At 45.6% G+C, this 21,707-nt stretch overlaps 1 protein-coding gene across 6 annotated transcripts in view; it reads right to left on the bottom strand.

Annotated features, from left to right (window-relative positions):
• The window catches only part of LOC142576330 (A-kinase anchor protein 1, mitochondrial-like), a 117,147-nt gene that overhangs the window by 2,688 nt on the left and 92,752 nt on the right, over positions 1 to 21,707 (bottom strand). For all 6 annotated transcript variants that reach the window (XM_075686414.1, XM_075686416.1, XM_075686417.1 and 3 more), the window contains 5 exons: positions 18,195 to 18,444; positions 16,792 to 16,934; positions 13,918 to 14,098; positions 7,826 to 7,973; positions 4,387 to 4,454 (listed from right to left, as the gene is read on the bottom strand). In XM_075686414.1, coding sequence (XP_075542529.1) covers positions 4,387 to 4,454; positions 7,826 to 7,973; positions 13,918 to 14,098; positions 16,792 to 16,934; positions 18,195 to 18,444 — 790 coding nt within the window. The remainder of the gene's footprint in view (positions 1 to 4,386; positions 4,455 to 7,825; positions 7,974 to 13,917; positions 14,099 to 16,791; positions 16,935 to 18,194; positions 18,445 to 21,707) is intronic.

Raw genomic sequence — 21,707 nt, 5'->3', positions numbered from 1 at the left:
TGCCACTTAATGTGGCCATCAGTGCCATCATCATCATGATTTGTCATCACTAAAAAAACATCCTTTCACGAAGAAATGGCAACCCGTGGCGTAAAGAAAAAAAAATTATGCACATACCAGAGCTATCAACTTGAATATTCTTTCGAAGGAAATTGGAAGTAGTATTAACTTGGTGGATCCACGAGGCCACCACTTACCATTAGAGCGCTTAACGCTCGCAGCCATCGGATGATAGCACGCTCAGTAAAGCAATGACGACGTTGATTCATGAATGCTGGAATATTTTACTTAACTTCCCGCAGAGCAATTCTATGCAACTCAGGTGGAAGCGAAGAACTCCGTCAGCTTCATCTGCCGCTTTTTAATATAGCAGAGCGCAGAGCAGCTGCCACGAGTCAACGACATCTGTTGTGTATGCCATAATTTCGTAACAGTCACCGTCATTGTACTCACGGCGGAGCAGGGCCTTAAAATTAAGGCGAAGGTCCGGGCTTGTTTCATGACCATGCCGCACTTCACTGGCAGGGAACGATCGCGCATTTGAGCGACGTACGCCACAAGCTTAGCCTACAGCTCCGGAAAGCGTCCACTTCGGCACACGCTTCGCTGCAGTCGCCACTCTCGCACTACCCGTTTGTGATTTGTTTCATCGGCGTAAAGAATGGCAGCCCTCTTGAACGCAGCTGTGAACGAGTGCCGAACAATTGGTGGTCTTGGAGCACTCATGATGAATGGGGAAGCATAGAAGTAGCACATAGCCGGCAGTCAAGTGGAACGCGTCAAACCAATGCCAATGCCTTTCAGCAGAGAAAGAAACCCGCGAGCGGTGTCTGCTCTTCCATGAACTACCGATACTCCCCGCAAGCGCCGCCGTTCTGAGAGTGCCGCAGCAAATGGGAACAGCGGAGCTTCCATCAACTATCGACATCCCCCAATAGTGTTGCATGCACTGTAAGACTCTCAAAAATAATGAAATACCCTTCCGAAAAGCGAACAAACATGCGGGATAGCGAAAAGATACCGGTAGGACCATAGAGCAAACATAAAATTGTAGCTACGTTGTAGCTCCCGTTGGTCTCGCTTTTTTAGCGGGGCCATGTTTTGGTTTCGATTGTAAGTCAACCCCCCAACTTCAGACTTTCAAATTTTAAAAAAGTGGTAGACTTACAATCATGTAAATACGGTAACCAACTGAGAAAACGTGCCCAACGACCGCTGTTCGTAAACTTACTTCCGGTTGACGCTTTCCCGTTCCAAGAGGCCGGTGACGTCATCGCGTGACGCGTTCCGGAACTTCTGAAGCACTCCGGCTAGCACTACATGAGCGCGTCCGCTGCGGGTTTCATACGTACACGATAAATGGCTTCCACTTGAGCCAATAAACCTCAATATAACAAAGCCAGTAAAACTGGCAATTTGCTTCGCTATATCGAAATTTCATTGTATTGAAATTTGACCTTTTATGCAAATAAGTGCAGTTGCCAATCGATTTTTCTTACACGAAAAGGGGCCGCAGAGTTTTCCGAATTATAGGGCAAATAAGAAAGAGAGAGAAGAGAGAACAATTCACGTTGATAAATTTGGGAGTCAGCGAGGAATGATACTGTTGCATGCCACGTACATCGACAATATCTTCACATCAGCGGTACGAATTAGGCGGAGCCAGCCACGCTTTTGCATGCGCTCCACCGCCGCGGCTGACAGCGTCACCCGCACTGGGACGATGCTATCAAGCAAAACGCTGGCAGCGGGGAGTGACTGCTTGGTCTGCCTCTTGCTCCCATGGCTCACCGAAACTCGAGATTCAGAAACCTTCAATACTAAACATGTGGATAGATAGCTTACATGGTTCCACGGCGTCTCAGCAGGCTCACTTTTCGCACACACGGCAGGGGCTGCGCTCAGCCATGCTTACAGTCACGCGCAGTCATGGCCGAGACGGACACGCCAGAAATCGAGACGTGTGCCAACCACGTGTCCACTATCCCCGACAAAATCCCGTTTTAGGGGCCCAAAGGAATGACGAAGTATATTTGGCGACCCGCCGGCACGGAAGTGCTAGGCCAACGCCGCAGACAGCAAGGAGATAACGTAAGCTGCTCGCGGGCCGGACTGGTGGTGACCTCGGAGACGTAACGCAAGGCAGGGGGGTAGAGACATCGACTACACACACTCTTTTTCCAGCCTGTTTCGGTTTCAGGCCAAGGGGAACTAATTGCTCACGCGGCTCCCACTTGAAATCTGCTATTCAAAATTTGATCGTTGGGATACGTAGTGTTGAAGATGAGCCCCAAAGTACTCATTTGCTGTAGCCACTTATTGATGATAATGAGAAAGTTAATTACCGTAACTTCGCTAATTATGCACTTAATTGCAGAAGTTGCTCTGTATCTAGAGGCTGCCTATGCGTACACTCAAATGGTAAACATAACGCTACCGTGATTTATATTTTTGCTAACTTAACAAATTTGGTGCAGCTAAAAAAAAAAAAAAAGAAACGAAAAAAAAACCACCCTGCGTACAAGAGGGGACAGGTGCAGAAAATGAAGGGCTTTTCATTTTCTGTACAAGCCCCCTTCTGTACATATACGCACGATGTGGCAACGCAATAAAATATTGTTGTAAGTCAGCGCAGTGTGTCGTCTTTCGCAGTCCTTGTCCTTTGCTCTGTACGTCGTTTTCATTATGGCGAATGCACAAAGGGAAGCCCAAGGCCTGCTTTTTCTACACTTTTCACTTCAGCCTGCTTGTAAGCGACACAATAACAGCATCAACAAAAGCAAACAAAGGAACAAATTATGAGGTGAAGCATGGCTAAAACTGATATGGACATTGTTGCTTGATGCAATTTAGGAACAACCAGATTTGATACATTAAGGTGTCTGCATGTAGTGCTAGGCTGTTCTCTACAGGCAATGCTGTCACACATTTAAAAGCACTGACTGTTACATCTGTGTCACACATAAACTTCTGATCACGATTGGGGCCGATCCGGATCGAGCTTGATCTGGTTCAGGTGTTGCTACACAGTTATTTGCAATTGCGATCCTGCGGGATCCAGATCTGGCCGATTGCAATTATCAGGCCCCTTTGATCATGATTGCAGGCTCACTTCTGCGCCCTCTAGAGCAGTATTTTGAATATGCTCAAGTTAAGCGAAGCCAGCTCAATAAAAAAATTTGGCTGGGGTTTAACTCTTGTACACCTAGTTAGCACAAGTGAAAGGTCTGTTTGGCTCGATTTTGCAAAAACTATGCACGCAGTGTTTCATTAAAGTTAGGCCACAGTCCCTCACACACGTTACACATGCTGCCAAATGGGTTGTCCATGAAGTCGCAGTGAAACCTGGCCGTTGCAGTTGTGCTTGCCGCCAGCCAAAGGGTGTGGTTCGTCAAACGTTCGTTGTGGGTGTCGTCGCTTGTATCCGTGGCTTCATCTCCTTCACCTTGTTGTTTGTGTTACCAAACGACAGCGGCGGTTGCAGTAGCTTCAATCTTGGCACACTTCCGTGCTTGGTAAGCTTCTCTATAATGCGCTAATCTGTCCTCCCGTTGCTCCGGTGTTTCAGCAGGCACCTCTGCCTTTGCTTGAGGTCATCTAGCTATATCTACTGGATGAGTGGATTCAGCTTATTACTTGCGTTGAAGCGCATGCACTGATGGTCCAGCCGGCGCACCATCCAGGGCGAGACTGAGCGACCAAGTGCCAGCGAAGCCACCGTTAAAGGCGGTTACAGTCCGACGTTACCGGTGCGCGGGCAAGCATTGCTCAACGCCAGGCGTGTCAGTCGAATTATAGATGCTGTTGTTGTCGCCAATGTGACGTAACATGTGGGGGCGCTCATGCTACGTCAGACTATATTTAGCCCTTCAACCCTTGCCTAGTCGCATGGTACGGCAGTGGCGAGGCTCCGAGAGAGAGCAGCTGCGACAAATCATGCGGTGCGACGTCACACCTGCCACACTTGCGTTCCGGCGGCTCAAGGTAATTGGGATGCGGTGAATGATCTCGTGTAGCAGAGCTTTCGCTCGAAAAACATTTGAAGATCTTTTACCAGCAATAATAAGCTGTAAAATCGAAATATTGTCCAAATTTAACCATATTTTACAAATTGCAATTTGTAGCTAATAGATTATGGAGTCCTGAAAGTTGCTGATGATCAGCAGACAATAACAACTTTATCCGGATCGTTGGACCGTGTAGCAGCGACCGTTGTTGATAGCGTTCATTAAATGCGATCTGGATCGGCCCCAATTGCTATCTGAAGTGTATGTGTGACATCTGCATTAGAGATGGTTTCAATGCAAGGCTACATACAAAAAGGAATTAGGAAATAAACAATATGTTCATGGCAAAGCAAAACACCAGCATGGAAAAGTGACCCACCTTCAACTGGTTGCACATTGGCGAGGTAGCACTCGGATGCCTGGAAGGGCAGCATCATGAAGTCACTCCTGCAAGGAAGACGGCAACATTGCAGACATTTGCGAAATTGCACTGCATTAAATGACCCCCCCCCCTGCCCCCCCCCGCCCCCCCCCCCCAGGAGGTCTTTCCAAATAAAACATTTGGCAAGACCTCCTTCCCTATGTGACGAATACGTCACAGGCAATGCCTTTCTTGTTTCTTCTCTCTCGCGTTTTTGCTGACTGGTGCACTTCCAGTGATGGTATCGCATGCCATCTGCTGAGCTTGTTTCGTTTCGAGCAGTGAACGATTCTGCGAGCTCTGCACGAGGACACCTCATAAATGCCACAATCACGAACACCAAGGCAGGCGTGAGAGGATGGAAGAACCTGATCGTGGCGCTGGAACACGATAGAAAATGACAGTTTTGTTCTCTGCGCAGGACCTGCACCCCCCATTACAACAGCTCGGAAAGAAAAACACCCTGCATATAATCTGCGGAAGTAACTGCATGCAACACTGCTCAAATCTGTGCAAAAACAGTCTCCATCCGCAGATGCACGACTCTTCTACGTCATATGCTTCGCCAGTGGCTGTGCTCCACCATTCTCCGGCGATGCTGACAAAGCTGGACTCACACGCTGGATGTCATTGCAGACGAATCAGCCACATGATATCCAAGGTGAATCGCATCACTTCGTAGCTAGAACTCGCACGACAACAGATGACAGCGTGGACAGAGAAGCCTTCGCATCAGCCATGGTGACGGAGCAAACAAGACTGAGCTGAAAATCAAAAACGGTGATTTGGCTCACCAATGTATCGCGAAGCACTTTGAGTAGACAGAGGGAGCGCTGTGAGCATGGTTGACGTACGAGTTTGCAGGCGCTGCGTGCGCTATTCCCTAACTACTAAAAGCAAAATGGCAACTGGTAAAGTGGAGGAGAATAGGCAACCGAGAAAGAGGGGAGAAAGGAGCTTCAACACGGAGGAGTGGGGAGGAGGTGGGGTTCCCTAGGAAGTAACAAAACTGAATGACAGAAAACCTTGCCGTGACGTGTGGTTTCACATCAGCGTGCACCGTGCTGCCGCTACACCACTTCACATTTGCCACAAAGTGTGGAGCCACACTTCATGGCAAAATTCACACATAATCTGCACCCCCACTTTACTACGAAATGTTTTTGAAATAATGGTGCAAATTATACGTGCAAAAATATGGCATATGAAATTATGAAATGGAAGTACATCTCTCTTGCTATGGTACAAAGGAAAACAAAAACATGGACGTTCGGCTTCTACGTTTTATTATTTCTCTGGACTTGAATTAGTCTATTGAGGTAAACAAATAACTGATGTTGTCTTGAATAAGCATCGAAGTCATGTGTCCCTGTGAGCGACATCACCGCACTGCCACATACATAGGCTCACTTGTGCGACATACGTCGACTCTCCGCCTGGGAGCTCAGCGCCCGCAATGAGAAGGGCAAACGGTGTTTGGTTTGAAATTTAAGTTTTTCCTTCATTGAGAAGGGATGTAGTACTTAGCAAAGACAATCAATTGCAGTGTGCATTGCGTGCACTGCGCTTGTCAGCTCAAAATGACCAGACCTGGTGAGGGGCTTCTTAAGGAGGGATGCAGCAACAAATCGCCTCGCCAGCTTGCTCAACGTTGCAGTGTCAAAAAAAAAAAAAAAAAAAAAAAAAAAAAATTCTGCAGTCCAAAACAATACCTTCCTTCACCTCATGCTGAAATACAGTAGAACCCCGTTCATAGGTTCTGGAAAAAATTGCAGGGAAAAATCACACTAACAGGGAAAACGTACGATCCATAGAAACTAAAAAATTTGACAGACTCAACTATCGTTGACATCTACGTAATGTGAAGCGTCGCGTAGACTGTTGCAGCACGAGATGCCGACATGCGTCGAGCTGGTGGTGCTCCAGCAGGTCAAGACGCCTTTTGTTGTTTTCCTAATGTCTGGTGTTTTAAGAGGGCGACTAGAAACCGAAACAAAATCGAGCTGGTAGGTGACGCCGGATGCTGCCAAAGCAAAACATGATGCCCACATCGCGCCGCCTACAGCAGGGAACGGTGGCAGGTTTTGGTTATCACCTACTAGGAGTATGCTACCAACGGCACTACGCAACACATGCTGTAAAACAGATAGGTCAAGGTGCTCATCGCCATAGGCTTGGCATGCACGCCATCGTTTTCACGTGAGACAGGCAGCTATACTGTATTTACTCGCATAATGATTGCACATCTCTTTAAAAAAAGAATTGTAGCAAATTCAGGGGTGTGATCATTATGCAGGTTAAATTTCCCATGAAAAGAAAAAAGTTTTTTTTCATCCAACATTTGCTGTGAGATGACAACAGGCCAACAAACAGGTGGCTGCCGCTTTAACAGTGCGGGACACCGAAACAAAAATGGCAGCTGGTGGGGCAAGCAGAACGTGCTGAGCGATTTTTTTCTTCTTCTCGTGAGTATATTACATGCATTGAAACAGTTTCTTCCGCATCAGTAATGAATAATATTGTTAATATCATCAAGTTTGCGGCAATAACATAGCCATGTCCACTTTGAGGGGACAGATACGAAGATGGGCGCGCTCAGCTGCCAGTGACATAGAAACACATGGCGGGCATGCTGCGGAAACTGCTGCATTTGTCTTCACTACTATCCTAATACAGCATGTTTCCGCTAAGGGTGGGCGAATATCTTAGCTGTGTTACAAACGTTGGCGTATGAATAAGGTATGCTCCTAATGTATCAGCGTAAACGTGGCTACTATCGTTGCCGCTTACAATTTGTTGCGTGCCCACGAGTGCAGAGGAGAATTGAAAGGCGCCTTTTTTGTTGTTGTAGACCATAACCATTAGAAAGCCTACAAATAATAAAGCCAAGGCAAGTTTGGTTGTAGCTTTTTTTCTTCCCCCTCATGGAAGTGCGCGAAGTGACGAAAGGAATGAAATGGGGCACCTGCTTAAGAATGTTTGGTCCGTGCAGACTGCTTTGCATGTCTTGAAGGTCATTTGCATAGCATTCGACAGCATTTCACAGATGGTAAGCGCAATCATATTTAGCTAGACTTGGCACATGACATATCACTGTGGCAAGTTTGGGGTGCGATCATTACACAGGAAATAAAAAAATCGAATTTTGAGGGGTGCGATCATTACGCGAGTGCAATCATTAGGCAAGTAAATACGGTAAGTGCTCTAAGCTGTATAGGCGTATTGGCACAGCTACCTTGCTGCCCTGACAACAGCCAGAATCTGGTGCTACTGGCACAACCTGTGTGACCTCTTAGTGCATCTACAGCCCAATTACTTGCGCCCATCCACTCTGAAAATGAAGCCTGGTTTCATATGTGCTGAAATTGCGCTACATTGGCAAAATGTGACAGGCTACCTGATCTGGCGCAGCAGTGACGTTGACAGGGTCATGTAGCCACCGTAGTCAAGGAACTTGATGTCACACTCTTCGTTCTCGTCCGAGGGCCCCACTACCAGCGCACGGAACCAGCCGCCGCACACCTGGGCTGCGCAGATTATGCCCGCTGCAAGGCACAGAGAACAATCAGCAGGTCAGTGGGAAGGAAAGACCAAAGATAAACGGTTATATCGTCGACACAGCAATTCCAACATAGCCAGTATCTTCTGCATAAGCCAAATGAAAACCTGTACCCAAAATGAAATTTCAGTCCAGCCTGAACTGATAAGCAGACCGTCTGGAGCGACGGGAAACTACATGTAAGCAAAATGTGGACACCACACCTAACATGGGGCGCAAAAAGAACAAAATGTCTGTGCTAAATTCTTCTATTGGTCACGACATACAGAAGAGCCACTACCTGGCGGGCACTGGCTGAACCACATATAGTGTGGATTGCGTTGCGGGTAGTCTTCTATGCCCGACGTGCTCACACGTGTGTGTACAGTGTGCATAACTTTGAAGAGCATTTATTTCATGGTTGGAGCACGGCCATAAAAGCTGCTATGCAATTTCTGACGAGGAGCAGAAGCATTTAGCCCTGCGTGGTCATCTTGCCGCTGTGGTAAGATCAGTGACTCTTTATGTCGAGCGTGCGATTTCCGACTGTCACCACCCTGTGTTCACCCTAATCATACCAATCTTATTATCACTTTGTGCTTCGAGTAAGCAACAAAAAGACATTTCCCTTGTTCAAAAAATATAATGTGGTTGCAGTGATATGTGAATGCTGCATTTTAGCAACTAGTCACAACATGGTGAGGGCTCCATAATCGGCGATGCCACGTAGCATGAACGAGGCGGCGTGATTATCATTAAAAAAAAAAAATACAGTAGAGAATCATCAACAAGAACTCAATATCATGTCATAAACTTTATATTACGATAACTGCACCATGACAATGGTGATAGTTTCAAAACTCTTGCCTGCCCAGTGGCTAGGTTACACAGTGTCCCACAGTGTTCCTTTAAGAGGGGACACGGCTCTTCGTGGCGAAAGAATAGCGGAAAAAAAAAAAAAACGATTTTTTGTAAATGACATTTTCAGTATCTACAGCTAATATTCCTTTAATTCACCAAGTTTCGAACCTCTTGGAAGAGTATTTTATCTGCAATATCAATTCATAACATCCCTGTGAGCTGAATTCTGCACAAAATATGCGGCAAAAATTGAGAAAACAGCACTTTCGTAGAGTGCAGTCATAAAAAATTGCTGAGAAAATCGGGCTTCGGAAAGCCTTGTCGCACCACGGATCGCCTAGCTATCCGTTGACGCAGCGCCGCCATCTTGGTATCACCGTAAAGAGGAGAGATCAGAGATCAAGATAGCTGGAGTGATGCATTTCTCCACTGAAAAATAATGCAGCAAACGCAAGCGAAAGAAAGGCAAACACAGCATTGCGATTGGGCGTAGCAGTCACGTGGGGCATAGGGCGCGCTCCTATTGGTTGTTGTAGATTTGAATTGCTGACGAACCTCTCTTGCGAGCATTTGCGCAGCAGTGAGCTACGCTTTCCTATCAACGTGATTGACGATCGTGGCAGCTTACGCACGTTTTCTGCGATGAGCCCCAAAGGAATGAAGTTCCGAACGGCCCCCATGTACAGAAGAACACAAAAGGCGTAGAAAAGAGGAAGAAAACTATTCGTAGAAGCGGATGCTGCCGAGCTTGTTGACGAGGCAGAACCGGCGCACATCGGTGGCTGGGAAAGCGCGCCCGCGTACGCTGCTGACAACGTGACCGCAGAACACCTACACGACCGCGAGCGATGATGAAGGCGCAACAGCGAGTGACGGTGAAGGTGCAACCGCGAGCGACGGTGACGTTACGTCCGCATGCGGTTGTGTCAGCAACGCAACATCGGCGGAGCGGGAGTTTTCACGTCAAATATTCAACTGCGGATTTCAGCTCCAGCTCCACTAATAAATAGCTTGTGCAACGAGAGACAAGAGCGCACATTTTGAGTGTGCTGTCACCTGCCTCTGCACGACGGATGGATGCACGATGACCAAAAAGGCAACTAAGGTGCATGAAACTGCTGCAAGAACACAAAAAACTACATCAAAATGTAAATCAAATGTGCGCCCACAGGGAAAGGACTACATCCCAAGCGGGCTTTAGGTGCTCAAAATAAAGATTTAAATGTTTACAACAAATGAAACTTTGAGCTCCGTTTTCTCAGCTTTCATTTTTTGTGCAGTTGCTTTCGGTCATCCTAGTGCCATTTTACAACGAATGAAGACAATATTCTGTTTCTTGCACTTAGATCCTGAAACATCAATGAGTGCAATAAAGCTGCCCCATTTTTAGCTGCACCTCATAAAAGAATTTATAATGAGTTTTTTGCAAAAGTATTTAGTAAGATAATATGCATACGAAAGCTGAAAAAATATTTTTATGCTCATTTTGAAATTTAAAAAATAAACCAATAGCTTTATTGCACAGAATGGGCCTTTGTGAATATGTGGATATGAATATTTTGGCAAACTTATGTGTAATTATTTAATTTGGGGACGACCATTAGAGGCTGTCAATTGTTGTAACTTGAAAACTATAATAGATAACACAAAACTAATTTCAGTTATGATATCAGCATAATAAATCAAACCTGCATACCAAATTTCACCAATTTATACCCATAAAAAAAGTTTTCATTGCCACGTTCCTTCTTATTAAGCTGCACAAGTATTTTAGCTGATCCGCCTGAACGCCTACAAAACATGCGCAAAAAGCCGCAAGATGGCATCAAAACACACGTTGCTTATCAGAGTGCCAGTCCCCCATTGAACGGCAGTTTGCACTTATTTCAAGTAAAAAATCTTCTGGCACATTTTGTGCAAAATGCGGCATTGTAGGGCGATATATAATTAGTTCACTGCGGTCAGCATGCTTCATTGCTATAAAAGCGGGTCAACTCATTGACAGCAAAGCCTTCAATGCGTGCCTAGCGCACTAGCGCGGCTATGGTGCTGCCACCTGTAGTTCAATCTCACTGTGAATACTTGCAACTTTCTTTAGCTATGAAGCAAAGCGAGAGTGAAGGCTATGGAACTGTAATGCACCTGTGTGTGGCACCGCTGCTGCAAGTAACACCGGCTGGATTGAATCTCTTGATTGAAATCAACAATGGTCGCTGCTACACGGTCCAATGGTCTGGATCGAGTTATTCTCTGCCGATGGTCAGAAACTCTCTGAACTGCATAATATATTGGCTGCAAATTCAAATTTGCATAATATGGTTAAATTTGGAGAATATTTCAATTTGACAGCTTATTATTGCTGGTAAAAAGATTTTTAAATGCTTTTTATTGAACAGCCTTGACTTCTTGCATTTAGCGTTTTCAGAACATTGCGCTAGAGGGCTCAGAGTGCGATCGCACTCAAGGGGCCTGACTGCCATTTGTGGATCGCGATCACCCAGATCAGGATATCACAGGACCGCAATTTGCAAATGACCATGTAGCAACACCCAATCCGGATCAACCTCAATCCTGATCGGCCCCAATCCCGATTAGAAGCGTACGCGTGACACCAGTATAATCCTGCAATTTCGTTCATATTTTCTTGCATGGAAAATCAGGGTGTCTACCAAGTTGACATTTCCAAATTCCCAGAGTTTTCCAGGTTTTCCCTAAACGCCTTTGCAAAATTCCCTGAACGAGACAGAACTTTGTTCTATGTCAACACGGGCTGACACCATGTTGCCTGATGCTGTCACTCTCTAGTAAGCATGTTGAAACAAAAAATGACTTGATCTAGTTTGAATAGTAAGGAGTAATATCTATTTTATTCAAAAAGAAAACAGAAGGAAGGTGTATAAAATGCACAGCAAATAAAATATTTGCGAAAAAATATGGCAAAGCACATTCCAAATCAATTCGAACATATTCAAGTACAGGTGGAAAAGAGATGCACACAGAAGTAAATATTTTCGAATATGAGCTATTTCTATCAACTGAATTTCTATCAACTATTTCTATCAACTGAACTGAAGCAAGCTCATTGGTATGAGGCCCAAACTTTGTCACAACAGATTCTCTCTCAGCAGCTGGAAAGTCAACCTGAACTGTCCTGACATACCCTCAGGCCGTACATCTCACTGTTGGGTTTCACTGCTCTAAAGAGTTTATTTTGGTTTTGATGAGGGACACCTGCATCTCGGCATCAGCTAACATTTAGTTTTTTGAGCTCAAGCTCCCTTAAAGAAGTGGCGGCATGCTTTCTTTCCCGTTCATTCCTCAATGCGCAGGTCCTTTCTGTTCTCGTCCTCCTTCCACTATGTGTTCGCACCATGGACCATTTGAAGCATCCTCTTAGTCAGTTGTACAGTCAACGTCCGATTTTTTTGGACTCCTTAGGCGCCATCAAAGTGTCAAAAAAAAAAAATGAATGCATGTCTTTAACTACCCTTTAAGGGCTCAAATTTCCACAGGCACATCTAAAAACGCTCTTAAGGCCTGCCAGTACCCTTACTAGACATATCCGTGTTTGTACTGTGATAGGAGATGGGGTGTACGCGTGTGTAGATAAGGAATACATACTGTGTCCCAAGACGACTGCCCTTTCCATTCTTGTTATGCTTCCCAGCATAACATTCCTGTGTTGAGGCGAAGCTAACTTTCGGGGACTGGCATTACGCAACGTACTCTGCTTTCCGAGCTTCGAAGCCAATCCTGAGGATTACAAAGGCGGAGTTGGTGCCATTGGTGACGGCACCGAATTCTATCATGAAAAACACGGCACCGCATGGCAAGAAGCTTAATAGAGGGAGCTAAGCCTAGCATTGCCATAGTGGTAGCTAGTGCTGCCAATGGAGCAGCGTGCGACGCGGCGAGATAATCAAAATGACGGCGGTGGTGGCTTTGATCAATGTCATTTTGGACCTGCAGTCATGGCAACATACATTGGAGAGTTTTAGGTTAGGAGATGCAAGCGGCTTGCATCCCCTAATCTAAAACTCTCTATTGACTCTATGGGGTATGTGGTGCCGCGAAGCTGTGCAAATTATCGGGCATGTCCGAGAAATCGGGTGTCTGGAAAATAGGTTGCTAATTATACTTTGGCAATACCTCGAGCTGATGACAGGGCATCAACGAGGACTCGTTGTGATTCCTCTGTTACTGGAGCCAGCATTAATGCGACTTTCGTTCTGTTTCAATAAAATTACAGCTAATTTTCCCTGATAGAAGCATGAATTCCCTGAATTTTCCCCGAGTAGTTCCAGACTATTCAAATTCCCTGAGAATTCCCGGTTTTCCCGGTTGGTAGACACCCTGAATACAGAGAACATAACAGTGCCGTCTTATAAAGCACATAACTTGAAATAATCACCAACATATGTCGGATATGTTACACATCCCTCAAAGGCAAAATGGCACTCCCGTCTTATAGCGAGTGTTCGTCACCTGCCTGTCAACTCTCCCAAGAGACTGACAACCAACGTTAGCAACAAATGGCTATCGAAACCATCCAGGAGTCACAAGTGTTGGCATATGCAAATGAGTGAGCAAGCTGACTGATGCTACACCGGCTCTGCTGCTGCTGCAGCCAGTTGTGCATTATCGCTGACACCAAGGCCATACAACTGCTTCAGGGCTATGACACAGGCTGCACTGCTCACTGTTCTGAACTCGATACATATGGGATGTCTATAAACATTTATTCAAGCCGAGCTACCTGTGTCTACCTTCACTAAAGTAAAGAAGCCATGCAAGGACTGAAAAATTGAAACCGGTGCCTAACTCGTCTGGACTACATTGCACACGACTCCATGTGCAGCTCTGCGGCTGCAACTTTCGCTTCATAGACGAGAGAAAAATTGTCCTCAAATATAGCAACCTATTCACAGTGAAACTTAAGCAAGTTCACAAATACACACATTTTCACAAACATGGAGGGGGGGAGGTAGCCCCCCCCTCCCCTAAAAACAAGGTCCCCAGACAGTTTCTCCAGATCTGTTGCAAGCAGACTGCACCATAATCGACAGGAGTGCCGTGAAGTAAAAACACACCTTCGACTGGATGGGGAAGAGGCGGAGTGTCCAGGCCCTGGCCATAGCACGCTAGCATACACTGGTCTAGCCGTGCTAGCGACGGATACGTTGGGTGTGTTGGCTGCTGGAGGAAGAAGTGGCCCGCTGTCACCAGGCTCGTCAGCACCACATCACAGGTCACAGCATCTGGCAAGCGCAGCTGAAACAGATCGCCCTCCCAATTAGTCAGTGGCTGGTTAAGAACTCAGAGGCAACCCACCTCAAAGGACACATTGTCCCAGCCCTTTCATATCCTGTGCAACTATGGTCCCAGTCTTTGCTTCTTTTTTTCAAAACTCTTTTTGCTAAACTCCTCACCCTGCTAAGTAAGTTTCTATAACATGAGGTGCATATTAGTGAAGGCATCAATAGACCTCTCCCTGCTTGCAAACAGCGCGACGTGAATGCGGGTGCCCCTCGCAGCTCCCAAACCTTCGAAGTGGGCGCTGGTTGGGTTCATGTGTTCGTGTGGCCTGTCCTCGCTGTGTAAGAGCGCTGCTTGTACATCAACTGCCACGATCATAATTCTGGTATATTGCCGTTTCCTGAAGTGACAGCATCTACGAACTGTGCTTAGAGCACAACATAGCGTTGTTGCCAAGTGCGTGGTTCCCTTAAGTCAGCATGTAGTGACATCGTAAGAGCGTGCCTCCGTAGATGGAATTGCCACAAAAATTTATTACTCTTCGAAAGCAAACATTTTGTCAAAGATGGTGCACATTTTCACGGTGCCAAAATGGTACTTTGCTTAAAAGACTGGTCCACAGACAAACATTTGTACTGCACTGTCGTGAAAGTACCCATTTGCACCCTATTTACACTGTAGCTTTAAACAATAAACAAGATGAACTTCGTCTAAACTATCAACCATACCATCCCGGCGGCGCCTAAATTCAGATGAGGGAGGAATGCAGAAACACCAGCTGCCATGCTTTAGGAGCACGGCAAGATACCCCTGGTGGCCAAAGTTATCCCAGAGCCTTTCCTTACAGTGTCACCCAGGGTTGATGGAACACCATAATGTAATTTTAATTAGTATTAGTCATGGCCATGGGAATGTACAAAGCAGAAGCGTGCATAAGAACGTAATCCATTGCGCAGTAACGTCCCTGTGTCTGCTGCCTCTCTTTGCTGCTGTCAACTTTAAAAGGTGCCACTTTTGCGTGGTTACGTGCATCATCGCAGTATGCAGTCCTTGATATAAAGGTGAGTATAACAATAAAGAAAAAAAGCACAGTTTTACTTAACACTTGTGGGATCTGCGTTAGAGCCCTGCAATTTCAGTGGTTTACCTTTTGGGCATTCCCTGTGGTGTAATGTATATACACAGGTTCGGCAGTGGACAAAACATGCTAGGAGCTCATTTACAGTGATACCTTCCAGTCAATAGATTATGCTCAACAAAGGTTTTCTTCTTTTCTTTTTTTCTGCACACAGTGCAGATGGCATTGAGATACATGCACTCACTAATCATCACATTTCATTCATTCTCCCCTGTTAAAGAATTACGGGTGCTGACTGATCACTATGAATGGCCTCTTTACGTGCAACATATGTCCAGTCTGGTAGGCGAGATGTATTGCTGACTGTGTAGTACACACACACACACACACTTCCCTATGCGAAGATGAGCCGGTATTGACGCTATTTTTCGCTGCATACTTTACCAAGACAAATGTAGCACCTTTCCATGGAAAAGCCGATATTCCTTATCGCACAATACACACCACAGACCACCACGCGGTTTCTGTTCGCAAGTAAAAAAAGGTCAACATTGCCAGATTTTCACAATGCAGTTTACGACATGCCGATGTTTTCCAACAAACAATGCTGCTAAGCTAGCTGGCAAAAGAAGTGTGGTGATTCACAGAAAAACAAAAAGCTTCCATGTGGTGCTCACCTACAACAAACACCGCGTGACTGTATCACGCAGAAAGCTGGGGGTGGCTGTGTTTTGTCAAGCAGAGTGACTGCAAGCGCGCCGGCAACGCGGTGTGACGTACCCCGGGAGAGCTCTATCGGGTCGTTGTTCACTATGAAGGGAGGGGCTTGGCAGTGAGCTGCTTTGTACATGAGGTCAACGAATCTCTTATTCAATTTATGCTGCGAGCCGTCTTTGCCTCCCACACTTTGGCAGCCGTGGCACCCTCTCTTCATGGCAGTGGTTTCTGCAAGGAAACTAGTTCCTGAAGCGCAGGTGGATCAATGACAGGGGCATCATGCTTTCTTTTGGGAGCACCCGCTCCTGGAATGTTGACCGACTATAATGCAGTAGATACACAAGGAATAGGCGAGACAGTTCATATGTCGCAACACAACACACATGGCTATGAGTAGGAGAGCCAATGTGCCAGAGATCGCCCCCATTCTTTTTGCAAAATGCAGGAAGATTTATCTGTCAAAGCACTGGTGCTATGGCACTCATTCCTAGCAGCAGGCACTCACTCATTTAATTTAGACCATCAGGGTTTGCTCAATGTGCCCCTAGAGCAAGTAGAGTACGTAAGTACTTTAGAATTCCACCTCAATTGGGATGCCGCCACAGCGGATGCAAATTGAATGCTCAAACTTCTGCTCAGCAGCAGAATGCCACAGAGCCACAGCAGCAGGTATACATACGTGGGTGCTGCACCTCTGTGGCTGCCAATATTCACAGGCGTTGCCTTTCAATCCGAGCAACGATGCAATAATACTGCTTTCTCTGCATCACCAGTGCATTGCTCTAGTGCTCTACATCCTAGATATATCTCTACATTTTGAAGTTTGCACGGGCACATTTCTATACAAAAAGAAGCACACGCATATAGCAACAAGTTACAGCAGAACAGTGCAGGATACAAGAGGAAAAAATACCTGTAAAGTCTCTGGCAGCGTGATTGTGCCTGGGTAGTGCATGGGCTCTGCATTCACCTGGACCAGCGTCAAGTTCGGATACGCATGCGGGGGGAACTTTTTCCTTATGAGCTCGAGCGCTGTGCGGATCTCCTCTGTTGTGCCTGCACGGTGAATCCCTCAATGAAACCACCTGCTTCTGCAACCACAGGCAACACATTACGGGCAGCCACAAGCACACACCGTGTTACTAGAGAACAAATATGGCACAATGACAGTTATCTAAACTCCAGCTTACATACACTGACGCACTGTTGAACCTTGGTGCTAGTATAATGAAATAGGCTATAAAAATATAATGAATGTGACAAACAAAACAATGACCTTTTGAAATCCCCATAGCAATACAAGAATTTACTAGCCTCACTTCAAGGAAATGCAGACGGCCGTTTTGTGCCAGCTACTCGCATATCATCTATGTAGGGCACAACTATAATTTGAATTTTAAAGGTCTTGCTTATTGCGTCATCTGGCAAGGTGTCAAACATCCTCCCCCTTGACAATGCATGGAGAATGCCTTTCATGTGGCATTGAAGCCCAACAGATCCCTGCAGCAGGTGGGTTGCTACATGTGCAGTTAGCTACACGCTTCCCTCGCAATGCCAATCTTCAGTACCCACTACCTACAGGTAGACCTTAGCAGCACGGGTGTCTTGTTGCTTTTACTGAACAATGAGCCACCACAATGTACGTGCACAGTCACAAAACTATACATACTTTCACAGGGCCTCTTAATCTGTACAACGAGAAAACTGAATTGAAAAGCTTTTATTGTATAAGGAAAGAATTCTGGAAGCAGGTGGCTGGGGCCCCTAGTCCAGGGCTCCGCCGGCCACAGCAGCCTGCCGTGCCTCTTGGGCCTCCTTTTCCTCGCTGGTGAGCCAGGTTTCCCAATGCTCCGTTACGAATTCTTGCGCTGAAATGCGAGGCGTATTAATTTTTGGTGGCCTGAGCTCGCATTCCCACGTAATGCGGGTGAGAGTTGGCTGACCTCCGTACCATGGACAAGTGCCCACGTATGCAGTGGGGTGGACTGCATGAGAAAGCATGCGGACACAGTGTGTGCATGCGTGTGCCATGTGCTGATGCGAGGCCAAATGTACAAGGTGAGAAAAAACTGGAGAAATAATCTAGTGCATGTGAAAATGATTTTGACAACACAGTCCTGGCGCAGCACTTTCTTTACATCATGGTCCTTAATAACGACAACGACCGTTTGTGGTACATAATAGCCCAAGTGTGAATGCATGAGGACAAACAAGCTGAAATGACCAAGTTCATGCATGTATATAGAAGGGAACAATGTGCGTGCATATCACACACTGCTCCTCAACACCTGCAAGTTTGCAAGGTTAAGCACACACCTTGAATAGAGCAAATCTTCAGCTTGGAGGAGAAGGGGTGTTGCTGCACATATATGCGGGTGTTGGAGCGAGACTTGATGGCTGTCACGTTACGCCCACCCTGGCCGATAAATCGGCCGCACAGTTCCCTCGGCAGCTCAAACTCGTACGTGCGTGACAGCTCCTCCTCGGGAGAGAGGTTCCCAGCACCACCAGCCGCTTCACTGCCACCATGGATATCACTGCCGCCTTTGCCACTGTCACTGGAGCCCTGTGCAGAAACAATGAAATGCCAACTAAGCAGAGCTCTGGTAAAGGCTGCCGTTTCATGTGCAAACATTACGTGGCCCTGATGTAAAACTGGCAAAGATTTCTCCACAATAGCACTGTCCCGAGATTCAGCTGCAATCGTAACACCAAATCCATGCTATGTGCATTGGGCTCTGTAAAGGTAAAAGGCGTAAAGATGTATAAGGTTAAGAGCATGGCAATTAAAAGTTCGCGCAGACGTACGGGGATGCACCGTCAATGAACGGCAACATCTGCCATGACTGACCTAGCGAGACCTGGGCCGAATGCAGTATTTATTCAAACAGCAATGCTCATGCCCACAAATCTTCTTTACTTCCCCCTTTTTTTTGTACTGCTGTATTATTTCAAGTGCCACTGACAAGTTTCTTCAATCTGGGCCCATTCAAGCTGCTTGTCTATTTAGAGTGCAGTGCAGTCGGTGTTTACAATAAACAAGTAACTACACCAGAGCAGGCATAGTCAAAAGCACACGGCGACACACTGAGGCGCTGTGGGAACTTCAGGGGCAGCATCACATTTATTTTCAGGTTTTTCTGGCAAGCTAAGCCTATCGTCATGGTAAGAGCGGCTGCTACGCTATCACAGAAATGCAATTGTCAACATGAATACTGTTGAATGCCTTCTAACAAAGTGCTTAGGACCTCTGGAAACATTCGTTATACAGGTCACTTTGTTGTAAAAGTCGCACAGCATTATAAAGGCGCTTGACTGCACACCTCTAGGTTGAGCTCCACTTCGGGCCAGATTCGGGCTGGAATGCCTATACAACAGAAAGCCCGATTATTAGTTTGATTATTTCATACATACCGCTACCTTCCATGCTGAGGTTGTTGCTGGATATGGCAAAATACATTGTATTAATGTACGAATGATAAACACACTGTCTGCAGGGCAGCTAACTTAACGTATTGGGAAGTGCAGTAGTAAGAGTGTGGCTTTCCTGGGCCACCCCTTTACAAAGAACAAGAAAGAACAATACATTGCTGGAAGAAGAGGTGAGAAAAAAAAAATACAATTTAAAACGAACAGCAATCTTGGTTTGCTATTATGATGCATTATGGGACAAGAAATACATTTTTCAAGCATAGGAAGAAAACTGCCAGGTGGTGCCTCCCCCCTCTTTCTCTCTCTCTATATATTCCATATATATAAGGGAATGAGGATTGAGAATGCAGGTTTATACGTCGCCGAAACAACAGTGAAACTTAACTTCTCACAAAAGCTTTTCATTGCTAAGTTTTCAATTCACATCAAATTATGCTATCATCCTTTTGCTACGATGACAAATGTTGATATTAAAAATTTTGTTTACAACTTGATGTATTTATATAACATATATTTATGATATATGATTTGGAAAAATGAACAGTGCTAAAAACAGGACGAAACAAAAACAAGATGGCATACTGTCTTTTCTTGTTTACCACCATTTTTAGCACTGATTGTTATTCCAAGCATTTATATAGCAGCAGCATTTACAAACCCATAGTGAACAATCTTACCCATTGTGCCCCACCCTTTGCAGATATATTCTGCACATGCGTGAGAGATGTATTTTCCAACTACAATGGTCTCATGCACAGAACAGCAGAACTATGTATTCTTAACATTGAACAGCTCCACCTTTATCACTCCAAACCCACTACTCCATCTTCTAGGTTTGGTGATGACAAAAGTAGTTAAACCGTAACAATACATTTCCTCTAAGCAGCTAGGTGTGAGCTTAGGAACCTTGAGGACAACAAATTTTCCCAGAAATTCTAAAGCCTTTCAGCTTGCGTTCCTCCCCAAGAAAGACAGCACTTCGAGGTAGGAATAGAGACCGTGGAGAAAAATTAAAGTCACCGTTGGGATTGGTAGTATGTATGAAGTAAACAAAATGCCAAACAGTTGGACAAGACAGGAAACTTGGGTATTTGCAAATGGTCTATAAAAATCCGCCATCTGTGCATTTTTCTTGAATGGGAAAATAATTGGCATTTCCTTTAATTGTTACTTGACGCAGAAAAAGTAAGGACAAAGGAAGGAAGACAAAGAGCAAAAAGAGGCCTGTTGCAGCCTAGGTGATGGTGGAGGTAAGTGTTGGTCTCCGACCAGATCTAGTGAGTGGTTCTGCCACGATTATGTGCAGAAGAGGTAGGGCGCTATTTAGCAAGTCGCTGATTACTGAATTGCACTTCTGGCATTGCAGGTATCCTATATCCTTTTACAATTAAAATGCAGGAACGGACCTATGAGCTAGAACTTCAATAGCATCATATGACACAAGTTTCACTCACTTTTGGTGACCTGCTGTCCGACTTGTTTCAAGAACTTACAGTCATGATATTTTAGTCCTCATTACGCAACACATTTCATTATTTGGTCACACTTGGGAACCAATGAGGCAGACAGTCCGAAGCAGAGCTGCTTTCTGTGTTAGCAGCATTCGTCAAAATTACAGCATCCTTAGCTCGCAGTAAACCGAGAGATTTGAAAGTGTCATGCCTCCTGACACCCGGCTGTCCTGAAAACCGCAGAGATGTTTTGTTAGGATGGGCTCTCAGCAGCAAGTGTTACAATGTGGTAGGTGAACCTCAGCTAGGCAGCTGGCCACGGCTGCCTGGTATGGAAGAATCAGGCAGTGACAATGTGCTCTCCCCATGTCCATAATTTTCCCCCAACTTCGTTCTTGTCGCCTTTTATGCGCCTCCCCTCCCACCTGTTTTCAGTGGCTGTTTCTTAGCTTCCCTTATTCTGTTACTGTGTCCTTGATACATTTTGCAAAGCACAAATCAGCATTCCGTAGCTTTTTCTTTCTTTCTTGTCCCATTTTTTGTGCTCTTAAAGCTTATTTACATAATGAAATTCAGAGACAAGGAAAAGAAAGAAAACAGAAAAAAAAGGGAGGGGGTGCTTATTATGCATTTCCTAGAGAAGGAAGTCACAATACTTTCAGAATGCTTTTATTCCACACAGCGTGGTCGACAATTCGGTCAAGTACTGGAAATGAAAAGCTCTTAGATGTCAAGAAGGCCCAGTGGGGAGCAACAATGCCCCCAAGTTTTAAGCATGCACGTGTCCCATATTTTTCTGTGTGTAACTTTTAGCGCTGATCCCGCCTCAACAGTTATTGTTAACACAAATTGGAATGAGGTAGAGGCGTGTGTCTTAGGTGGTGCCCCAATGTTCTGCCTGCTACAAGCACTGGACACCTTTTGCCTACATTTTCTCTCTGATAGA

Source organism: Dermacentor variabilis, chromosome 3 (genome assembly GCF_050947875.1).
Source record: "Dermacentor variabilis isolate Ectoservices chromosome 3, ASM5094787v1, whole genome shotgun sequence".
NCBI classification, from domain to species: domain Eukaryota; kingdom Metazoa; phylum Arthropoda; class Arachnida; order Ixodida; family Ixodidae; genus Dermacentor; species Dermacentor variabilis.
Note: the sequence above shows the minus strand (reverse complement) of the source record. Positions and strands in the feature narration are given on the sequence as shown.